We start from the raw sequence: 19,424 nt of genomic DNA, 5'->3' as shown, positions 1-19,424 counted from the left end.
GATAACACCCACCATCAAACAGTGTAGTGATGCTTTGTGGGATCTTGTGCCACACTGTCAGACAGAATAATCTGGGACATGAAAGCACTTCTTACAGAAAGCATATGAGCACTCTGGCTGGCTGTTGAGCTGTGTTGGGGTACTGTCGGTCCAGGGTCACTCTCATGGTTGTGTGGAGCCCCTTCCTTCATCTCTTTAGATATGCTGCCAAGGCATAGCACCCAGGGGCTTTTCCATATCACATTTACTCCTCTGCATACGAAGCAGCTGATCTCATAATTGCACAGTGCCTAACCTTATTCTGTTTCCTTCCCTGGGGCTTGTGGCCCTTCCCCGTCCCAGAATTCAGACTGCTTCAGCTACGTCACTCTGTTGCTTTCAGATCATGCCACAGCGCCACCTGGAGGCCTAGATGCACCACCCCACCCCTCTGAATTGCATATTCACATACAATCCTCTGCCTGGACTGCCTATTTAACCAGCTAGTATAATACTGCAGACTGTAACCTGCACAACCCATTTTCTGTGATAGATCTCTCATTACATTTCTGTTACATTCACTCTATCTTTCCTACACTGGACCAGCCAGTTCTTCCCACTGGTGAGTTTCTTCCTCACAACTGTCTGAGTGTTGTTCTTCCCACTGGTGAGTTTCTTCTTTTTAAACCTCACTTGCTTTTTGGGGGTTCAAGCTTGGTATTTGCCCAATTTTCCGTTCTGCTTCCTTCCGCAAGTGCCTGCATGTAGACTTTTGCGCAAGTACTCTGGAAGGGCGTTAGCATAGCTGCAGGAGCGTCTGGCACATTAATGAGAGCACGTCCTGTTCCTAAAGGTGCCTCAGCTGTGGGGAGCACCAGCGCACCTCAAAATGCACTGGAGGCGGGTGGAGCAGAGAGTACAGGGTGCAGTGGGGACAGCGAGTTAGGGGGTGTGGGACAGAGAGAGGGGAACAGGGTGAACAACAGAGAGAGAGAAACAGGGTAGAACAGAGAGAGAGAAACGGGGTAGAACAGAGAGAGAGAAACGGGGTAGAACAGAGAGAGAGAAACGGGGTAGAACAGAGAGAGAGAAACGGGGTAGAACAGAGAGAGAGAAACGGGGTAGAACAGAGAGAGAGAAACGGGGTAGAACAGAGAGAGAGAAACGGGTAGAACCAGAGAGAGAGAACCCGGTGTAGACAGAGAGAGGAACGGGGTTTGAACAGCGAGAGCGGACAAACGGTGTAGAAGAGAGAGGAACGTGGAACAAGAGAGAGAGAACGGGTAGAACAGAGAGAGAAACGGTGGTAGAACGAGAGAGAGAAGGGGTAGAACAGAGAGAGGAAACGGGTGAAACAGAGAGAGAGAAACGGTGTAGAACAGAGAGAGAGAAACGGGGTAGAACAGAGAGAGAGAAACGGGGTAGAACAGAGAGAGAGGGGGTGTAAATGAGAGATGACTGAGGGAGCGTAGGACATGGGGAGGAGCGCACAAATTTCAAAGGGGGGGGGGGGTGCTGGGAGGAGAAAGGTGCGGGCAGAGGGAGGAGAGGGATGGAGGTCACGGCAAATATTTCCTACAGGAAATGAGAGCACGGGAATGCCGTACACCCAACCCGCAGCACTGCGCCAAGGGATTTTTCTAAATCTGGAGCAGACACGTTTCACCGAGCACTACCAGCACGTCCGCGGGTAAAAATAGCTGCTAAAACCCACTTTACCATCTGGACCTGACCCACAAGATGCAGGAAAGATGTCATCAGTCTCTAGAACGTCCATAGATGGGAGAAGATCTTCTGCTGCACTCACTGCTAGAAAAACAACCAAACTCACAAACGACTGCTTCCAAAGAAGCAGCAAGACAAACGGCTTGTTGCAGCTCAGCCAGCAAGTGATTTAATATCTTCCTGGCAAGAATAAACGGACCCTATTCAGTAACCGTTAATACAGAATAAAGCAGTGCATTTTAGATAAATGCTTACAAACTTGAACAAATTTCTTTTTTTACGCACTGAAAAGAAGGCTTACAGTTCCCTGTTAAAGGAAAAACATCGAATCTATTGGGTGGTAAAATATGTTCTGCTTTGACACGGCTAAAGTATCCTCAGGATCTCCTTGTTTGCACAAGGCAAACATTATCTCCTGAAACAGACAGCAGGCAGCATGGGCGGAGTGGGGCCCGGCTCCACTTGGTGTAGCTCCACATCACTTCATTTTATTGTATTTATTTATTTATTGAAAATAAATTTGGCATCTCCAATCCCACCCGAATTTAGAATGTCCAATTTTGCAAACTATTTACAAGCACACACATATGCAGCCCCCAGCTACTGGCATAGGAGAGATAGGTGGTTCTCTTCCAGATTACGCCCTCTGGAGGGGCGGAGTGAAGGAGCATCACGCAGTTACGGTGTGCTGCGCAGGTAGAGCGCAGGCAGAGCGCAGGTAGAGCGCAGGCAGAGCGCAGGCAGAGCGCAGGCAGAGCGCAGCTGACTGCGTGCCGGACGGCTCAGACTCTGTGGCTCGGAGCAGGGAGATAAATGGGCTCAACCCTCCAGAGCTTCAGCGCGCCCCACACCACTTCCCCACAGCATCAGCCAACAGGCTCCTAACCCAGTTACCCACCACAGGAAGGCCAGGGTTAATACACGTCCATCCGGCCCAGACCGCGAGCGTAAGGAGCGTGGGACAGGTGCAGGTGCGTGTGACGGGTGCGCACGGCGCAAAAAAACACTCAAAAACTCTAAACCGGTCCGAGCTCAGTCAAACTGGCCTACAAAACTGCTGAAATGAGGACACGCGTCCCCAGGGCCGGGCGGGACGGGGTACAGCCCTCAGCAGACGGGCCTGCTGCTCAGGCCAGCAGAGAGAGCGATTCAGTCTGGAACAAGAGGCCAGCAGGGAGAGCGCTTCGGTCTGGAACAAGGGGCCAGCAGGGAGAGCGCTTCGGTCTGGAACAAGAGGCCAGCAGGGAGAGAGCTTTGGTCTGGAACAAGAGGCCAGCAGGGAGAGCGCTTCGGTCTGGAACAAGGGGCCAGCAGAGAGAGCGCTTTGGTCTGGAACAAGGGGCCAGCAGAGAGAGCGCTTCGGTCTGGAACAAGGGGCCAGCAGGGAGAGCGCTTCGGTCTGGAACAAGAGGCCAGCAGGGAGAGCGCTTTGGTCTGGAACAAGGGGCCAGCAGAGAGAGCGCTTCGGTCTGGAACAAGAGGCCAGCAGAGAGAGCTTCAGTCTGGAACAAGAGGCCAGCAGGGAGAGCGCTTCGGTCTGGAACAAGGGGCCAGCAGAGAGAGCGCTTTGGTCTGGAACAAGAGGCCAGCAGGGAGAGCGCTTCGGTCTGGAACAAGAGGCCAGCAGGGAGAGCGCTTCGGTCTGGAACAAGAGACCAGCAGGGAGAGCGCTTTGGTCTGGAACAAGAGGCCAGCAGGGAGAGCGCTTCGGTCTGGAACAAGAGACCAGCAGGGAGAGCGCTTTGGTCTGGAACAAGAGGCCAGCAGGGAGAGCGCTTCGGTCTGGAACAAGAGACCAGCAGGGAGAGCGCTTTGGTCTGGAACAAGAGGCCAGCAGGGAGAGCGCTTCGGTCTGGAACAAGAGACCAGCAGGGAGAGAGCTTCAGTCTGGAACAAGAGGCCAGCAGGGAGAGCGCTTCGGTCTGGAACAAGAGGCCAGCAGGGAGAGCGCTTCGGTCTGGAACAAGAGACCAGCAGGGAGAGCGCTTCGGTCTGGAACAAGAGGCCAGCAGGGAGAGCGCTTCGGTCTGGAACAAGAGGCCAGCAGGGAGAGCGCTTCGGTCTGGAACAAGAGGCCAGCAGGGAGAGAGCTTCGGTCTGGAACAAGAGGCCAGCAGGGAGAGCGCTTCGGTCTGGAACAAGAGGCCAGCAGGGAGAGCACTTCGGTCTGGAACAAGAGACCAGCAGGGAGAGAGCTTCAGTCTGGAACAAGAGGCCAGCAGGGAGAGCGCTTCGGTCTGGAACAAGAGGCCAGCAGGGAGAGCGCTTCGGTCTGGAACAAGAGGCCAGCAGGGAGAGCGCTTCGGTCTGGAACAAGAGGCCAGCAGGGAGAGCGCTTCGGTCTGGAACAAGAGACCAGCAGGGAGAGCGCTTTGGTCTGGAACAAGAGGCCAGCAGGGAGAGCGCTTCGGTCTGGAACAAGAGGCCAGCAGGGAGAGCGCTTCGGTCTGGAACAAGAGGCCAGCAGGGAGAGCGCTTCGGTCTGGAACAAGAGGCCAGGGGCCCGGACCGAGCCAGGATCAGGGCCTCACTCGCGCCCGGTTTGGGGAGCGGGCAGTGAAATAAGCCGTTCGATGATATTGATCAGCCCGGATTTCATTTTTGAAAGTGCCCCTGTAAGTAATGAGTTGATCAGAGGCCGAGCCTCATTCATTACCCCGCTGGGCCGGGGGAGCGCTCGTCCTTCCGCGGAGGAGGAAATCCAATTTCGGCCGCTCATCAAATTCAAAAACAAATGAAAAGGGACGCGAGCGGCGGGCCCCATCAGCACCTTCTCGCCTGTCTTCCGCTGCGCTTCTTCAGCGGCTGCTTATGCTCCCGCTAAGGGAAGCAGCCACCGGGCGGCCATGTTGCTGTTAAACCCTTTCAAGTGAAATCAGAGCATTGTTAAAAATAATTAGCTGGCTCACAGACTGAAACTAAAACAAATAATTATGCTTGCGGGCTGTTGCAGCAAAGAATACAAAGAGGTTTAACAACAGGAACAAGCAAAATAAGGGGACGCTGGCAACAGATGCACGTCCTGTGAGCATATTGAGATGAACAGAGGACCGCTGCAAATTATAACAGCTCCTCAAAAACAAATAATCCTGATCGTTCTCACTCAGAGCCGTCACAAACACCACCCCGGCTGCTGTGCTATTCATTCTCCCTCCAAAATGAAAATAAACACGCCGGTCCCCGCACCGCAATCAGCCACAGGCCAGCCTTAATGGGATTAGGCGCAAGGTAGAATGGCTTTAATTAAGGCCTGGCTAATTTATTTGTCCTGAGGGGTTCCGAAAAGGATCCGCACTTAATCACATTTTGCTACAGAGCGCTGGCTGGCTGGAGAAGGGTTTAAAGGCAAGGTCAGGCCTGCACGCAGGAAAGCTCTCCCTCGGACATCAGCACGGACCTGAGACAGCCGCAGAGGAGGGAGGGAGAGACAAGGACAGACAAGAAACAGAGTGAGAGAAAGACAGAACAGCGAGTGAGAAAAAGGGTCAGAGAGAAAAAAACAGGGAGAGTCAGGCAGAAAGAAAGATGCAGAGGAAGAGAGAGAATAGAGTGGAGAATGAGGGGAAAGCGTTAAGGAGGGGAGGACAGCTGCACTCCTCCACACATCTGGCAGCATCTTCACTGACCTCCAGAATCCAGAGTGCAGGAACCAGCTGCCAGAGCAGTCTGCTCAGAACACCGGGCCCAAATTACTGAGCAGTGAGTATCCGCACAGGCTGACTATCCGCACAGGCTGAGTATCCGCACAGGCTGACTATCCGCACAGGCTGTCTATCCGCACAGGCTGTCTATCCGCACAGGCTGAGTATCCGCACAGGCTGAGTATCCGCACAGGCTGAGTATCTGCACAGGCTGACTATCCGCAAAGTGTGACTACACGCACAGGCTGCCTATCTGCAAAGGCTGAGTATCCGCACAGGCTGTCTATCCGCACAGGCTGAGTATCTGCACAGGCTGACTATCCGCAAAGTGTGACTACACGCACAGGCTGCCTATCTGCACAGGCTGAGTATCCGCACAGGCTGTCTATCCGCACAGTGTGACTACACGCACAGGCTGAGTATCCGCACAGGCTGTCTATCTGCACAGGCTGAGTATCTGCACAGGCTGAGTATCCGCACAGGCTGTCTATCCGCAAAGTGTGACTACACGCACAGGCTGCCTATCTGCACAGGCTGAGTATCTGCACAGGCTGAGTATCCGCACAGGCTGTCTATCCGCACAGCCTGACTATCTGCACAGGCTGACTATCCACACAGGCTGTTTATCTGCACAGCCTGCCTATCCGCACAGGCTGCCTAAGCATACAGGCTGACTATGTGCACAGGCTGCTTTAAAAGTGAGAAGTTTAAAGGTTATCTAATCGGCAGCAGCCCAGGGAGAGTGACTGAATGGGAGTGGGAGGCAGTGATGCGCTGTCACACACAGGGACAGCCTGCTCCTCACAGGACTCACTAGGACAGAACAGAGGAGAGGGCAGCCAATCACGGCCCCCCGTTCTCAGCCAGCCGCCAACCACCTCCGTGCGCAGGGGTGGAAGGGAAGACTTATGGAGGTACAAGCAGAAAACGGTGTTCCATTAAATTTGGGGTCACCGCAATCAGGTCTTGTAATCTGCTGAATCAATCCCATTTTCATTTGCCTAATGTAAGTCAATTGAGAGTGCATTATTCACCAGGGGCAGTGGGGTGCATTACTTCAGCTTTGTTTCCAGGAAAATCCACCTTCGGACTGTCAAGCTAAATTGCTATTAATGGGCACTACGCTTTGGTATCAAAGATAGGCCCCTGTGCATTAAACGCAATCACTAAGTGCTGAATGGATGCTATTTGCCTAGAGACCGAGACTGATGGCTACAGTACCAGATGTTTAGTCAGACAAAAAAAAAAGCACTATTAAATGGATATGATGATGTGAGGAAATGGTGGCTTATGGAGCAGCATAACCTACAGGGCCCAGTATATCTCACAGGGGCCAGTATGACACACAGGGGCCAGTATATCTCACAGGGGCCAGCATGACACACAGGGCCGAGTATATCTCACTGGGGCCAGTATGATACACAGGGGCCAGTATATCTCACAGGGGCCAGTATGACACACAGGGGCCAGTATATCTCACAGGGGCCAGTATATCTCACAGGGGCCAGTATGACACACAGGGGCCTGGATAACTCACGGGGGCCAGTATAACTCACAGGGGAGAGTATGACACACAGGGGCCTGTATAACTCACAGGGGCCAGTATAACATACAGGGGTCAGTATAACACACAGGGGCCACTATGACACACAGGGGCCAGTATAACTCACAGGGGCCAATATAACTCACAGGGGCCAGTATAACTCACAGGGGCCAGTATGACTCACAGGGGCCAGTGTGACACACAGGGGCCTGGATAACTCACAGGGGCCAATATAGCACACAGGGGCCAGTATAACACACAGGGGCCAGTACAACTCACAGGGGACAGTATGACTCACAGGGGCCAGTATAACTCACAGGGGCCAGTATAACACACAGGGGCCGGTATAACTCACAGGGGCCGGTATAACTCACAGGGGCCAGTATAACTCACAGGGGCCGGTATAACTCACAGGGGACGGTACAACTCACAGGGGCTGGTATAACTCACAGGGGACAGTATAAATCACAGGGGCCAGTATAACTCACAGGGGCCAGTATAAAACACAGGGGCCAGCATAACACACAGGGGCCAGTATAGCACACGGGGGCCCTATGGCCACACCCACCTTCCACGCCGCTGATGCACTTGACGCGGTCGCGCACTTCCACATTGTAGCCCTCGAAAGACATGAAGACCCCGTCGGGGTGGTAGGGCTCGCGCTGCGTGTACACCTTGGAGTAGCTGTGCGAGAACTCGAAGCGGTCGTAGCCGTCGTACTGCACCACCTTGCCGTACACCTCAAAGTACTTCTCCACCCAGCTGAAGGGCAGGTAGACGTCCCCGCCCTCCCGCCGGCCCTTGATGGTGACGTCATCGTTGATGAGGCAGTCGATCTCCTCGTACTTGACCCCTCCCACCACCGGGGGGGGCTCGGGCGGCTGCGGCTGCTGCGGGTTGGCGGGGGTGGCGGCGACGGCGGGCTGGGGCCTGGGGGGGAAGCGCAGGGCGGTGTCGCTGGAGCAGCGGTTCCACAGCAGCACCGTGATGAGGGTGAAGAGCGCACAGATCACGATCAGGGTCTTGTAGTTGACCCGGGCCGCAAGGCAACGCATCCTCACTGCAAACCTGCACAGAGACACACAGTCACAGCACACCGGTCACCTGACCAATCATACACGAGAAAGAGAGAGAGGATGGGCAGGACACAGTGAGAGAGAGACAGAGCATTTAAATAGCTAAAAGCTTTCAATAGTTAGGTTTTTTCTCCTATATGAAACTGTTAGCATAAAATGCTTCTGCACTATTTACTGTATGCATTGCATGCCAATAAAGCATACTGAATTGAACTGAATCGGTCTGAAAGAGAGACATAACTTCTTAGGCAGGCCTTCTGTAGAAAAAAGCCAGAAAGGCAGCTGAAGACACATTAACAAAAGAGCACCAGATTTTGTGTCTAGCGCGTTTCCTCCACCGCAAAACAACCTGAAACTCAAGGAGAAACAGCAGCACTCCTCACAGAGCTGATATTAATATGAATCTGCATGCTAAGTGCAAGGAGAAACAGCAGCGCTGCTCGCAGAGCTGATATTAATATGAATCTGCATGCTAAGTGCAAGGAGAAAAGCAGTAACGTCAGCGCTGCACGCGCCCGGGGGTGTCGTGTCTGCTCATCACGCTCATCCTCAGAAGGACGGAAGCTGCCCTGTCTGCGCTGACCAGGCAAAATGGCCTGCAGCAGGATGGGGTTGGGGGCTGGGGACGGGGGCTGGGGATGGGGGACGGGGACGGGGGAGGACATTAGCGCCTTATTAGCGCACGGGTACAGAGCGGGGGCCGTGACGGCGCCTGCACCCAGGCCCCCCCCGGACTGCGGCAGAGGGGTGACGCAGCCCCCGCCTGGCCCGGCCCGGTGGAAACGAGGACGGGCGCAGCGGGGGAGAGGCGCGAATCAGTCAGCCAGTTAACGGTGCCAATCATCGCAGCCAGCGGCCCCTAGCAACCTCGCGCTCTCCGCCATTTAATCCCGCTGAAAAAAGATGTACTAAAAAATCAATAGGCAAACAGGGCTCCCACTACCCTGCTAATTACAGCTTAGGTGTGCAGAAACGGCAACGACAAGAGGAACCCCCCCTTGGAGAACGGGGAGGGGGGGGGATAATTACCTCCCAACCTTATCCTCATTCGCCTCCTTAAACCAGCCGAGTTAAAAAGGTCAGCGCGGCAAGTGAGCATTAATCCCCCATGGGGCTGCCATTTGCTGATTTTCACAAAAGTAGAGGGGGAAAGTTTACAGCTTAGCCGAAGTAAAGCCTGCAAAAGCAAACAACACACCGGCTCACTGAAGCCTGCTGGGTAATCATACGTCCTCTGCTGTTGCCACGCTGTGTCCAAGAAGCAAAGCTATTCAGTCTGGGAGGGAGCCGGTGGAGAACTGGAGCAAAGGCACCGTCCACAAGCCCTCTCAAACTATCACATACAAAAGGGACAAATATCACCCTCTAATTACCCAGCGTTCTTCAGGACAGTCAACCCTAAAATGGTGGTAGTTGCTACAGTATTAGGGGAGAGATCTGGAGAGCTACTTCAAACATACATTGATGCGTATGTAAGACATATATACACACACGCGTACATGTTCAGATACAGATGTATATACGTAAACACGTGTGTATACAGGCGTACACACACAAACATGCACACACACACACACATATGCTTATTTAACTCAAAAAATGGCTGGAGAGAAGAGAAAGTGACAGCAATTGAAATTCCCTCTGCCTTCCACCGCTAGAACTGCAAGTGCTATCTGCAGTTTGGCAGATCCCAATATCATGAAATATTGCTTCATAAAAAAGTATTATTGATATTTGGGGATATGTCAGCAGTGTGAAGAGATGAAAGATTAGGGAGACGGATCTCCTGACGGCGGCGGGGAGGCGGACTGACTGCTCCGTGAAAGATAAGCCGCCTGCCTCGTCCGCGCACACTATAAATAATTGGATCTTTTTACTGTGGGCCTCAGCAGCCACAGACACTCCCACACAGGCGGCAGGGCCGGGGGGAGCCTGGACCGGCGCGGTGCAGCGGGTAGGGAACGGGGCGCGGAGCAGAGGGTAGGGAACGGGGCGCGGTGCAGCGGGTAGGGAACCGGGACCGGCACCCAAAGGCCACAGGTCCCCATTCCCAGGCAGGACACTGCGGCTGACCCAGGCACTAAACCCAAATCACTTCAGTACACAAACTGTATAAGCTCAGCTGAAAAACTGGAATACTAAGTAAAGAAAAAGAAATGCTAAAAGTTCAGCTATATCCACTCCACTCGGGATACAGACTGGGCTGGCGCACGCAGCAATAGCAGGTGAAGGAGGAGGCCATTTCTAACGTCTGCCATGCGATGTTAGGCAGACAGAACGAGGTCACTGAGGCTAAAGTTTCATTTTTAAATTGTCAAATAAATTCATTCATTCAATTTCACAGGTCTGTGAAGGAGGGCGGTGGAGACGTGATGCCTTGATTAGCCCCATTTCATTGGGTGCGCAGATACCGTTGTGCAGCCGGGGGGGTGAGGCTGAGGGTGTAGGTGTCATATCGGCCGAGTCCTGGGTGCATTCCTGGAACAGCAGGGAGTGGGAGGGAGGGAGGGAGTTTGGATCGAAGGTTCCAGGCACTCAAACGGGCCTCTTCCCCCTCTCTGAAGCAGCTGCCAAACAGAGACTGCCATCTCAAAGCAAGGCTTCTGAGCAGAGCCGCTGCTGCTGGCCGACAAACACACTGCTCCCCTGCAGCAGCACACTGGGGGTTTACTGATTAACCCTCATACACCCACTGCAGGGGCCACAGCACAACACATACCCACTACAGGGGCCACAGCACAACACATACCCACTGCAGGGGCCACACACCCCCATACACCCACTGCAGGGGCCACAGCACAACACATACCCACTACAGGGGCCACACACCCCCATACACCCCCTGCAAGAGCCACAGACTCCCATAAACCCACTGCAGGGGCCACAGCACAACACAGCTCAGCCAGAGACCACCTGAAATAATGAATCAGCCATTGGCCCAGAGCTGTGAAGTCTCAAAGTGCATACAACACAGAGACCCCCAGGGAGCGGGGAGTCTGAGGGGGGTCTGTTAGTTCGCGGCAACCCCTGCAATCGATGACATCACTCTTACCCCGGGCGCGATGACAGCCGCCGGCCCGCGGGATCAACGCCAGAGGCAGCCGTGGCAAATTCTTTGCATCCCAGAAGTCCCTGGGTACGCCAACAGATGTTTCAGATCTACAGAGCACCTTCCCAAAACTCAGATCTCAATCGGACACGGGGATCAGGCAACAGCCGTCCGCTGCGGCGGCCATGTCAGAAAGCACCGCTGGAGCCAGGGCAGGGCTCAACTTTAACTGCCTGTGAATTACACCCCGGGACAAATCTGCATGAGCACCGGGCGGAACCCACTAGCCCAAACGCTTACGGGAGGAGAAACAGGCCTACGCCCCAGCCAGCCTGCTAGCTCAGCGAGAGAAAGCAGCGAAACTCGCCTGCGTCTTTCTGGAATGTGAAAATCCTGGAGCTTTTGTTCCCCGGTGCTCTGGAGCTGAGATAAGAGCGCTGGTATGAGAGCACATCCTCAGCACATCCTCAGCACATCCTCAGCCACCAGAGCCAGGCGCTTTGATCCCGCCGTTAGCTCATTAGCGTCATTTCCACTTTTAGCGTGCGTTTACATTTTCAGAGGCCAAAATCCCTCATCTTCAGCCCCTCTGCTAAAGGCACCCCCCACCCCTCACCCCTCACCCACCCCGCCCTTCTTGTCTGCGGGTAAGTAAGTGAGAGGGGAGCAGATGACATTTAGCTACAGCCGCTTACAAGAAAACTCATTTGGAGCCGTTTGGATTAGTTTACTTATCTCATCAACTGTTACTAATTGGCGGGAGATTAATGGAATGGCGGAGTGAAGCGGGGGGGCGGCTCTGGCGTTTGACAGCGTTCGGAGGGCAGTGCTTTAATGTGGCACAGGAGGGGAGGGGCATCTTCCCCAGTCCCTCGCCCCTTCACCAGGAAAGCTTGTCTACAGAGACGGACCTGCACAATCACAGGTTACTTAGGGAGGTGTGTTTGCAGGCCGCCGCCGGGTTTCCTGATTGGACGGTAAGATGTTTCTGGAAGCACAAGGAGGAGGAGCCCCTGGCACAGCGGCTGACAGGGAAGAGTAACGAGGCTTCGCCCGCCCCGCCCCGCCCCGCCACGCCGCGCAGCCGGCCGTCACTGGGCACGCTCCGCAGAGCGGAACACCGAGCGACACGGAGGGGTCAGTCAGCGGAACCGCCAACGCTGTTCGGCGACCGACACCCACCGCTCCCCGAACCTCTGACTGCTCTGCGCTGCAGAAAACGTGCAGCCTCATTCACAGAGCACTCACAGAGCACTCACAGTGCACTCACAGAGCACTCACAGTGCACTCACAGAGCACTCACAGAGCACTCACAGAGCACTCACAGTGCACTCACAGTGCACTCACAGTGCACTCACATCGCACTCACAGAGCACTCACAGAGCACTCACAGAGCACTCACAGAGCACTCACAGAGCACTCACAGAGCACTCACAGTGCACTCACAGAGCACTCACAGTGCACTCACAGCGCACTCACAGTGCACTCACAGTGCACTCACAGTGCACTCAGAGCACTCATAGAGCACTCACAGTGCACTCACATCGCACTCACAGAGCACTCACATCGCACTCACAGAGCACTCACAGTGCACTCACAGAGCACTCACAGTGCACTCACAGTGCACTCACAGAGCCTTCACAGCCAGAGAGTCCCTGCTGCACAAACACAGCCGCCTGAGAACGAGGCAAAACTGCATGTTCAGAGACGAAAAAGTTAAAACTTTCTACCTCGCTTTTACACTGTAACACAAGGAGGGCCTGTTTCATGAATTTTTAATTTGTTAAAACGTTTTACCAAATGAAATGACACTAACTTTATATTTATAGTAACACAATGAAGTGTATATTTTGAGAGAGGAATCCATTGCAGCTTAATCCATCTTCAAGTATGCCACTGGAACTTTGGGTACCTAGACAATGAAACCTAAACCCCCCAATAAGTGTGCACAAACATGCACTCACACACAAACACACACACACACACACAAATCTACCTCTCAGAAACCAGGCCAGGCAGAACCTGCAATGCTTTGTTTACTGCCTATGAAATATTCATTCAATCCGCCAAACATGAAGCACAGCCAAATAGAAAAAATGAAATAAAATAAATAAATAGATGAATTTGACACTGGACCCCGAGAGAAAGAGTCCTGAATAAAAGGTGTCTGTTTTGGACAGCTCCCAGAGTTCAGTCCCCAGAGGCACCTTCGTCGTCTCTGCTGATGGGGGGATGGGCGGAGCTTATGTGCTCCACTTACAGGTCTCTAGAGGCTCTCTGCTCACCCATACCCCCCCAAAACTAACACATCCATACCCCCCCATACTAACACATCCATACCCCCCATACTAACACATCCATACCCCCCATACTAACACATCCATACCCTCCATACTAACACATCCATACTCCCATACTAACACATCCATACCCCCCATACTAACGCATCCATACCCCCCATACTAACACATCCATACCCCCCCATACTAACACATCCATACCCTCCATACTAACACATCCATACCCCCATACTAACACATCCATTACCCCCCATACTAACACATCCATACCCTCCATACTAACACATCCATACCCTCCATACTAACACATCCATACCCCCATACTAACACATCCATACCCTCCATACTAACACATCCATACTTCCATACTAACGCATCCATACCCCCCATACTAACGCATCCATACCCCCATACTAACACATCCATACCCCCATACTAACACATTAATACCCCCTCATACTAACACATCCATACTCCCATACTAACACATCCATACCCCCATACTAACACATCCATACCCCCATACTAACACATCCATACCCTCCATACTAACACATCCATACCCTCCATACTACCACATCCATACCCCCCCCCCATATGGCTCCCCTGCCCATGGCTGCATCTTTCCGCTCCCTGCATTTTCATCTTTATCTTTAGCATAATGCATCTATTATTCTTTAATTGTTCCATTACCCATTTAGGAGCGCGCCAAACAAATGCAATTTTGTAAATGCTGCTAATTTGTTTCACAATGCAGAAAAAGTTATTCTTATTACAGCAGCTCTGTGTAATATTGTTTATTTATCTTTGGTAGCAGCCAGAGAATACAGGAAATTGCCTTGGAGTTAATACTCTCATCCAATTCACGGGCTTCCCGGGGGGATTAGGCAGGTTATTACGGAAAGACCTTCAGCGGGCGCGCGGCAGAATCAGACTCCCCATTAATAAACCGCAGAACGGGGGGGTGGAGGGAGGGAGACGCAAACGCTTTTCACCGGGATCATTACCGCCCCCACAAACAGGCGACAAGCACTCTGCACAAGCGCCGCGGCTGGGAACGTTTGGGGGGGGGGGACAGAGAGCGGACGAGGCGCGGCTGAGGCTCACACGGTCAGAAATATGGCGTCGCCGAGGCGACCACGCTGAGAAGAGCGGCGCGGGCCTTTGCGGCCTGGCTGTGGCGGGAAGGCGACGGAGTCACGGTCCCGCTGATTAGAGCGGGATGGCCGGAGAGGCTTCTGGGATTACACCTGCAGGACCCGACGTTTCCACACGTCCTTCCTGAAGGGCCGGCCTTCCCATCACACGCTTAATACAAAGCGTCCGGGGATTCACAACAGGCTCCCCCCCCCCAGCGCGCCAGGGAGGCCGCGCTGACCCTCAGAGGGGACAGACAAGCCTGCCGACGGCGTCAGCGGCACAATGCGCTGGAACACGGCGGGCACTCACCTGGACCCGCTCAGCAGAGGTGTGACAGGAGGCTCATTGTGGCCAGAGGGCCCAATTCGGCCGACGGTCTTCCCAGCTCTAGTTCATGGCCGCCTTCCCCACCTGCAACAGAAAAGGGGGTTGAGCATTACCACGGCAACCGTCCTTACACACCCCCCCTTAACTGCGGCGCCGGTATCGGCCCAATCGAAGACTTACCGTCTCGCTAAAAATACCCCGTTTACAAATATCACAAAACAGTTTATGTTACATCATTATTGACATGATTTTTCTTCTTGGCAAACATTATCAGCAACAGCCTAGCTTTTTCCTCCCCAAAGCTGCGTTTCACACAGCAGGATATTCACAGAAGCAGTTCAGGTCAAGTACCCTTCTCAACGGTACAACAGCAGAGAGCAAGCTGGGATTTGAACTTGCAACATCTACGTTTCACCACCGCATTACTGCTGCCAATACTTACGGCTCAAACTCTCCTCTGCATGCAGTCTACTCTGAAGCCTGCGCTTCCCGCACATCCCCCTAAGAAAGCTGGAGTCAGGAAAGCAACTGCAGCAGTTACACCTGCTGATATTTTACAACTTACCATGAGGATTAAAAAAAGTCACCTTTAAGGTCTATAAAGTTTAAGGTAACCTTTCGAGATCTAAAATATGCACTGTAACCCTCTCTCTAAAGGGCAGACCTGAGGAAATTATTTCATTATCACCCATTATCCTGAGGCTAATCAACACATGCTCTTTTAATCAGAATTTCTTTCTGATTTCATCAGATCCGCAGCAGAAAGGGCGCAATCTGTGTGGACTGCAGAATAAAAGCAGCCGTGAGAACTCGGCAGTGGAAACCTTCATTACTGCCCTCCCGACACCGCCAAGCATGTCTGAAATACTTCTACAATAAAACCAACGTTCAACAGGCTGGCTCCAGAAGAGGCACTGAGACTCATGAAGAAACGGTTTATAAGAAGAAAAAGGGCCGCATTTAGACCGGAACAGATCAGATGAGTTACATTAACACAAAAATGTGCTTCTGAGGAGCCCTGGAAACCGTTTCTTCTTTCAAAGAAAGGGGGAAAGATATAGCCATATCCAAGATGTGGTCTGCCCATAGCTAACCAGTTACAAAACAGTACCGTTTCTCAAACTGATTAGCCAATCATCTTCACCTCTTCTTTACTGCTGGGATCCTTTCATTTATGAATGTTACCTTCCTTCCAGCGAGATGGCCGCTGCCCAGAAGTGACATCACCCAGCCGCGGGCGGGTCACAGGCCAGCCAGGCTGAGGCTAACAGCGCGCAGGCTAACGGTTCTCACAGGGAAATGGATCGACCCGCGGACCGAGCGCCAGACCGCCGGAGGCTTTTAAAAAGTTTCCGTGTTTAATGAGCTCCTTCTTCCCCAAGAAAAGTATGATCCATAACTCTCCCCTGAAAAGTATGATCCATAACTCTCCCCTGAAAAGTATGATCCATAACTCTCCCCTGACGGGAGCCGCTTATTTCAGCAAGCGACTTCGCGGGGGAATAAAACATTACCGCCGTAATGCGCTCCGAACGGGAGCAAACGATATTTACACATCAACAGCCGGTTGATCTGCAGGCTGTGAGCGGCCGTAACCGGCGCGGCGGACGCAGACACGCGTGTAACTGTGGGGCCGGTTTACGCGCGCGCAGCGGCGGGGTCGTTAGCGCGCTGACGATCCGTCAGGGGGAAGCGCGCGGGGAGCGACGGGGCCACTTCTCGCCGGCGTTAATCTGCGCGCCGCCGCGTTCCCGCCAATACGGAGGCCAGGCCTCTCGGAGACGGCGCTAGATCAGGAAGCGGAGGGAGGCCGTCGATCGTTTAATAAAACGGACTTATCGACGGAGCGCTTAAATGAGACGTTTGAGAACGTTCATAAGGGCGCGTCGGACGCGAGCTGCGCTCAGGGACGGCGGAGTCGCCCGGGGGGCCGTTAACATGGAGACGGCAGCGAGGAGCGCGAGGCGTAGCCGAGACGGCTGCTCTTCTCCAGACCCGCGCGGCTACAGGCTAACTCTACGAGAGAAGGCTACGTGCCATCGGACCTGGTTTCCTTCACTAGCTGGACAGTTTATGGAGAGGCCAAAAAGCAACGGCTAGGGACTGAAGCCGAACTCTCTTTCCAGGGTGTCAGTGGAGTCTGGAGAGCCTTAAGGTTTGCCTGAGGACACTGAACAACTTTAATGCCCTCGGGCATTGTGTCCAGTTAAGCACCTTATTTAAAAGTGCAGTACTCAAACCCAGACCGTACCAGCAGTGCCTAACTGTGGCCAGGGGTTCCACGGGGGCTAAGGCAGAATTGGGAATAGGGCCAGCCAGGCAGGGAGGGTGTCGGTCAGCAGGGTAAGTCCCGTCTCATTGTGCCTTAGCTACTGGGGCTAAATATCAGCCAGTGATGTCACTCCAGCACCGTAGCTCCCACGGCTTAGCTGGCAGACTGCAGAAAGAAAAGAAGCAGGAGGCAGTACTGCCGCTCCCAAACTGACAGAGGACTGCAGCGATGGGACGGGCCTACAGGCCAACAAAGAGTCAGCGAGTCAAAACAGAGAGTAAATGGGGCAAACTTGGAAAAGAAGAAACATAACGTCCCCCCTTAAATAAAAAAACAAAAACAAACGCAGCATTTTCTGAAGAGGTGGGGCATGGGCCCTGATTGGCTGAAAGGAAGATTTACATTGCAGGCATTTAGCAGACACTCTTATCCAGAGCAACTTACACAACATTTTACATAGAATTTGCATTTCATTGCATCCATACATACAGCTGGATAAATACTGAAGCAATGTAGGTTAAGTACCTCAAAAATAATGTCCTACCTGTGACAAGACAAGTTCCTTACCCATTATACTACACGAAAGCAATGTCCTGGCGGGGGAGAGTTGGAGGCTCTAGCTAGCGTGGCCATGAACACGGACGCTACATCACACTGTTCAGGCGCACGGCAGAATCAGCAATCGCACAGGAAACGTGCAGAGCCAGTTAACACCCCGTTTGTCTCCCTCGGCCATGGGGGCCTCATGACCCCGCGGTTTTACACCCAAAACAGCTTTTATTTACATGACTGCTTTATTGCCGCCATTGTGGCAGCCTTGGCACTGCAGCAGCAAACACTTAGCGGTGACTTAGCTCCTGTCCACAGCGAACGCTTTATTACAAAAGCAGGGGAAGAGGGGAGGAAGGAGAGAGGGAGAGAGAAAACAAGGAGCTCAGGCGGTAATAACATACGCCATTATCCGCTTCCCCCAGCTGCCTTTAATTGATCTCACAAGGCGTCAGGTTCCAAACGAGTTTCTCCCTTCCCGTGGGGACCGAGCTGGTTTCTAGGTTACCGGGGGGAGGGGGTGGGGGGGGGGGGGGTGTACTTTCTGTACCTTGAGTGCCTCACAAAGCAGCAAGACACAGATCAGACAAGGTGAGACAAAGACATGCAGAACTGAGAGAAGCAAAGCTGAGGATGTGCAGGAGGCACAGAGAAACGGAGCTGTGCAGCAGGCAGAGCCGCACAGGAGGCGGAGCCACGGCAGGGCGGAGCTGTACAGGAGGCGGAGCCACGGCAGGGTGGAGCTGTACAGAAGGCGGAGCCACGGCAGGGCGGAGCTGTACAGGAGGCGGAACCACGGCAGGGCGGAGTCCAGCTGCATGTGTGCGCCTGCTATAGTCCAGAGTTCACCTGCTGTGTGCACCAGCACTCCAGAGACCAGGCTTAGGTCAAACACATCGCCTAAGAAGACGTTACAGAGCTCAACTGCAACGGCTTGGTCTGCTGGTCCCACTGAGGAACAACGAGAAGATCTGGAATGAGCCGCCCAAATCCTCCTAACATAGGCAAAACACCGCTTCAGTACCACACAAAATCAGCATCAGAACAAAACTGCAGAATGAACACAGCGTGCCCAGGAGCCAGGAGAGACTGAGCACAGGCCACAGGTGGCTCTGTACCTGGGGGAGATGGGTCAATGCGGTCAACAGCTGAGCCACTGAGGGACTGACCTCCACACAAAGGGCAGGCAGCGTGTGTGTGTGTGTGTGTGTGTGTGCGCGAGTGTGTGTGTGTGTGGTTACAGGCATGACAGCATCTGTCATGATACATGCAAGAGTTATAGGCATAAATGGAATGTATTTCCACAATACACACAGTACATCTGTGTCTGCATCATACGCAGAGCAGAGCACACACATATGCACACACACGCCTTCACGCAGGCACACACAGCTCAAAGGCTGGAGTTCACACTCAGAGTAAAATCCCTGGTGGCCTTTGCAGATCAAGAGAAGCTTCTTAAGAACTCAATGAAAGGGCCCAGCTTCAGTGAGCCATGCAGATTTCACCCTGCCCTTTCTGCACTAACACACACAAACGCACACACACACATATATACACACAAAGACACTCAGCACCACACACATTCATTCTCTCTGTACCTCCGTATTAGCATGATGCACGCACGCACGCACACACACACATAGACAGACACACACACACACACACACATAGACAGACACACACACACACACACACACATTCATTCTCTCCGTATCTCTGTACTAGCATGAGGCACGCACACACACATGTACACACACACACGCACACACACACACACGCATCTCTGCACAGACACTGCACACACACACACACACACACAC

General features: G+C 53.2%; 1 protein-coding gene across 3 annotated transcripts in view; it reads right to left on the bottom strand.

Annotated features, from left to right (window-relative positions):
- Positions 1-19,424, bottom strand: part of LOC135241550 (D-glucuronyl C5-epimerase B) — a 50,303-nt gene that overhangs the window by 8,142 nt on the left and 22,737 nt on the right. For all 3 annotated transcript variants that reach the window (XM_064312040.1, XM_064312039.1, XM_064312041.1), the window contains 2 exons: positions 14,763-14,864; positions 7,457-7,956 (listed from right to left, as the gene is read on the bottom strand). In XM_064312040.1, the coding sequence (XP_064168110.1) occupies positions 7,457-7,943 (487 nt within the window). In that variant the 5' untranslated portion in view covers positions 7,944-7,956; positions 14,763-14,864. The remainder of the gene's footprint in view (positions 1-7,456; positions 7,957-14,762; positions 14,865-19,424) is intronic.

The sequence above is a fragment of the Anguilla rostrata genome, chromosome 16 (genome assembly GCF_018555375.3).
Source record: "Anguilla rostrata isolate EN2019 chromosome 16, ASM1855537v3, whole genome shotgun sequence".
NCBI lineage: Eukaryota > Metazoa > Chordata > Actinopteri > Anguilliformes > Anguillidae > Anguilla > Anguilla rostrata.
This window is presented reverse-complemented; position numbering and strand designations above follow the sequence as displayed.